The 5,092-nt window shown below is 36.6% G+C and overlaps 2 protein-coding genes across 2 annotated transcripts; both read left to right on the forward strand.

Annotated features, from left to right (window-relative positions):
• Window positions 1–1,014, forward strand: LOC148188494 (uncharacterized). Its single transcript, XM_088082815.1, has one exon. It carries the CDS (start codon window positions 1–3, stop codon window positions 1,012–1,014), a length of 1,014 nt encoding a protein of 337 aa, XP_087938941.1.
• Window positions 1,015–2,363: 1,349 nt separating this feature from the next.
• On the forward strand, window positions 2,364–3,305 carry LOC121949128 (uncharacterized). Its single transcript, XM_042494735.2, has one exon. It carries the CDS (start codon window positions 2,364–2,366, stop codon window positions 3,303–3,305), a length of 942 nt encoding a protein of 313 aa, XP_042350669.2.
• The last annotated feature ends 1,787 nt before the right edge of the window (window positions 3,306–5,092 follow it).

The following is a 5,092-nucleotide window of genomic DNA, read 5'->3' on the forward strand; positions in this document are numbered from 1 at the left end:
ATGGAATCTGTCTACGTTGATCTTGATGAGCAGACTTTCATATTAATCAATGGTCCTCTCATCTTCCTCAGCCTCATTGCCAACATCTTCTATGCATGTTGCTTGATGTGCAACGCTCAAAGACTCAAGCAGCCTTTAAAGATGCTACTGGGATTTCTTGTCTGGTGCTCGATTATTTATTGTGTCACTTTGACATCATTGTATTTAAGGTTTGAGGAAGAGAGAAGCTTTGAAATGTTAGCTGTGTTGGTGGGGATTGTGCTGTGCTTTGTGTATAACAGCATTACATGTTCTGCTTGGCTGAACTTCTACTTCTACATCCAGATCGTCCCTGCACAGCGAGCTGTTCTCACCTGGATAAAGAGGAACCTCAAGTCTGTAATGTACACCACTTTGCTTTTGGATGTGACTCTTATTTTCCTCTGCAGTGCCATTTCCACTGCCAGCACAATATGTCACATCAGTTGGATCACCGATATTAACGGTACATGGACTGTATCTGAAGATTGGTATGATGGACTGTATTTTGCAAGCCAAGTTTGTGTATACGTCACCAAACTGCACACCTTTTCATGTCTGTGTATCATGACGGTGGCCAGCTTTTCAACGGCGCACTACCTGTACAGACACATAAGAAGTGTGGCACAGAGTGACTGCTGCTTCTCCAATCCGAGGATTCAAAGTCAGATAAGAGTCACCATCACTGGAATCTCTCAAGGAGTGCTCTTCTTCCTCTATGCCACTTTCTATCTCTTCTCTTCAGTCTCCCACCTCTTCTCCTTGCCTTTTTTCCTGGGTGGTTGGTCCAGCTGCACAATCTCCTCACTGTACATTTTAGGCACCACAGTCAACTTGGGCATTGGTCAGGCCATATTTAGGCAAAGGGCGGCCAACATCTGGAGGGCACTCAAAGCACTTTGTAGTGTTGGCATGGTAACAAATGATGTGAAAATGCAGTCAACATCGCGTGACATAGCCAATACTGTATCTGTTGATGTCCAAATGTCCGTGTGATTATTGAGTGCGTGATATGGAAGTGTTGCTTGAAATTGATTTAGGTGTGAAGTTTCATTTTAAGAAATGTTAAAGTTTGTAGAAAAGCAAAATTATATATATATATATATATATATATATGTATGTATGTATGTATGTATGTATGTATATGTGTGTATATATGTATATATGTGTGTATATATATATATATATATATACATATGATGTACAAAAAACACTTGAATAATGACTTTACAACCATTTCTGTGTGATTTCACAAATGCTTCATTTACATGTGATGCAAATACCTCAGGTTTGCTGCATTGCTCAGAGTTGGAGTACCTCAAAGGATATGAGATATCCTTTGAGGTATGAGAACAACAAACAAAATGAAGACAAATCCAATGGGGTTCTGTCAGACAGCAAAATTCTGAGATTTCAACAATGCTGTGTCTTCATCAGAGTCCAGTGACAAAGGATGTTCTATCCTGTGGCTTAAATAACAGGCATATATGTGTATATGTGTGTGTGTATATATGTATATATATATATATATATATATATATATATATATATATATAAATTAATGACCACTCCTATTTAGCCCTTAGATGTATAATTTTTTTTAAAAAATAATTAAAAAACAAGCATCTTGGATTATCTATAATATGTGTTCAGCTCGGTAAATACTTGATTTCTGCTTTTTTATTGTCATCAATTCAGAATCCAGTCGCTAGAGGGCTGTCAGATCAAGCAGATCCAGAAGTCTTTTGCAATGCTGTTGCTTACATCTTAGATGTTTTAAGCATTAATTAGATATTTGATCTATATTTCTCCTCCTCAGTCTCTTTAGTGTAAATGATTACTGTGCTGCTACTGCATACTTAATAAACTTATAATTAAAAAATGCCACATCATTTTATTTTATTTTTTTATTATGCCTGGCATATCTGGGTGCATGGTGTCAAAGCCACTCAGACTCAGTCACCAAATTTAGATAATTTGCTTTACATCGGTCATTTAACTTTATATGATCCTGTTAGTGTTTCAGTTTTCTGTAAAAGCTGCAACTTTCTAATTTGTTACAAAGATGTCAGATTTCTAAACTTCAATAATTGTGCTCCAAAAACAAACCTTGTAAACAGAATGTCAGAAAAATATATCTTATAGCATGCATGGAATAAAAGATGGAGTAATGTCCATAGGCATATAGGCGATTACACAGTAATATTCTGTATTTACATATTCTGATTTGCATGAGATGCAAATACCTCAGAATTGCTACATTACTGGGGAGCCTTACTGGCTTTATTCGTAAACTTACTACAAGGGAAGGAGACACCAAAACGAAAACAGCAAACAGAGTAAAGATGAACTATTTTACATGTTTGCTAGTTAACGGGCCTCTTGTTTTTATCAACATTGTGGCTAATGCATTTTACATGTTCTGCATGGCCTGTCCACTTCATGGTGAAAGGACCAAGCAACCTCTGAAGCTTCTCCTGGCGACCTTGATTTGCTGTACAGTCTTGTACCTGATTTCAGCTTTTGTGATGGTTTTTTCCATGCTACAAGCTGAAAAACAACAGGTCACTCAAGTCTCATATGTGGTGACGCTCTGCAGTCTGAGCACTAGTATGAAATCCTCCGTTTGGCTGAACTTCTTCTACTACAATCAGATTGTACCTGCACAGAGAGCTCTCTTCGTCTGGATTAAGAAGAATATCAAATCCATCATCTACTGCATTTGGTTCGTTGAGAGAATTTACAGTGTGTTTGATTTAACTGCAATGATTTTACACACTACTCCCTCTGATGGATTTGGACTCAGTGACAATGTCACAGCGGATCATGACGTGTCTACGAGAGCTTTCTCAAAATGGCTGTTAGATATGCATATCATTGTTGTTTCTGTACTGAGGTCCCACTTCATTCTCTGTCTGTGCGTTATGGTGTTTTCCAGTGGTTCTACTGTAGTCTACCTGTTCAAGCACATGCGTCGTATGGTAGCAAATGGACAGTCTCTCTCAGGTCCTCGGTTCAGCGGTCAGGTGAGGGTCACTGTCACTGGCATCCTGCAAGGAGTTCTGTACGTGTTTTCTTCTTTGTGGATTATGTCCTTGCTTTATTCTCTGACTAGTTTCATTGATCCATATACTCATTTCACTGTCATTAACATGTACATGTCAGGCACAACGTTCAACCTGGGAGCTGGTCAGGCTGTATTCAGACAGAGAGCAGCAGACATCTGGCTCAGAGCAGATCGCTGCTGCAAAGCACCTCCAGTACAACAGTCTGAGCAAAGAGGATGATACTAAAGCTCAAACCAGAAGACCAGGGCACTGTCGAGGTGACCCTGACACACTTAGGAATCTACATGGATGCAAGCTACCCCTGTTGTAATGTTATTTTAGGAGACAATTTCATCACCAAACTAAATGTTGGCATTTTTTATAGCGTTTATCACTTTTTTTAGCTGAAGGAAAGGACCTGAGTACTTTATCTCCACTGCTGCTGATTTGCAACAATTCAGTGCCAAAACACAAAGGAGGACAACAGTATATTTCTGTCAATGATTTTGCCCTTTGATGCTGGCAGAGGTCAAACTGATACCCTCATGATCTGTCGGAATTTAGATGAAATACATGAACCACCTGTGAAATGTGGGAACATAACATTATAAATCCAAGTTGCTGAACCAGGTAACTATTTGAACAACAAGCAGCAAAGTTAGTTTATTTTACAGCTTGATATTATTGTTTGTCATTGTGTTCATACGTTTGTTTGGCTGTGGCCTATGTTTTTTGGTAGTTCTTTAATGTTCACAGTTTAAGTGTAATTTTAAATCTGAAAATGTAGCCTGAGTAACATTAATCACATGTTTACGCCATACTCCTCTTCATCATTTGTTTTCTAATTGAAATGATTCTGTGTTGCAACTATATATTCAATAATCACTTCCCTTTAGTAGTCTACATCGTCTACATCATTGTTCTGTTATTTTGTTATCATTGCCATATCTCTCTGCAGTTGTGCCAAAGCCCCCTGAGCTCAAATTTAGGTTCACCCTTAAATCTTTCATAATTCTTTCTACTTTTTTAGGTTTCAAATACCATGTCAGAGGCTCTGTAGCTTTATGACCCCCTAGGAGTCATATCAATGAAAGGGAACCAAAGAGATTCGTTTTTTGGGCTCTTTTGTCTTGTAGTTGTGACTTGGTATATCATCAACTTACAATATATAATAGCCTATACATAATTTGATAGTAAATTAGGAGATCTGTATCTGTAACTGTGATGACTTAGAAAATCTAACAATACTCTAATTCAAAGGTACATAATCATGAGATGTGGATGTTTTAATTAATATCATATATGAAAAAAATTATTGGAATTATGAGACCATTATCGTGTAAATAGGATCTCATAATTATGATATCTTTTGCAATCATTTCCAAAGTAATGTCTTGTTGATTATTGGCTAAGTTTTAAATCTTATACAAAATACAAAAGAAATTATTCATGAAATTCTATTTTGTTTCCGAAGAATCAGAATCAGAAACACTTTATTGCGGTTCGTTACAGTCACTCTAATGCCACACATAGAGAATTACAAAAAAAAACCCAACAGCAATAATTTCTAGTATGTGCATATTTAAAAATTATAAATATGTATACTGTACTGAGTGTTTAAAGTGTTTAAAATACTAAATTTAAAATAGAAGTATAGTAACAATAAGAAACAATTATCACTAGTATGTTAATGTTTAAAATTTAAAATATTTATAATGCGCTGGGTCTGTAAAAAAGAAAACTGCGTGCCTTATGCTACAATACAATGTATAAATGTGTAAAGTTAGAAATAGAATAAATATGTGTATGACGCAAAAATGTACAACACAATGTATACATAAGTAAGACACAATAAAATCATACTTTTCTTGATGTGATGTGATGATATGTGTTGAAGAGAATTTATTTTAGGGCAAAAAATGTTTTAGGTGAGTAGGATTTTTTTTTTAAACTCTGCGTTCTCCAAAGTCCGAGCTTCTGTGGAGGTCTTGAATGCACCGTGAGTGTGGTCCAGCCCCTCCTCGCTC

The sequence above is a fragment of the Plectropomus leopardus genome, chromosome 10 (genome assembly GCF_026936395.1).
Source record: "Plectropomus leopardus strain MGB_pleo_1.0 chromosome 10, ASM2693639v1, whole genome shotgun sequence".
Classification (NCBI taxonomy): Eukaryota; Metazoa; Chordata; class Actinopteri; order Perciformes; family Serranidae; genus Plectropomus; species Plectropomus leopardus.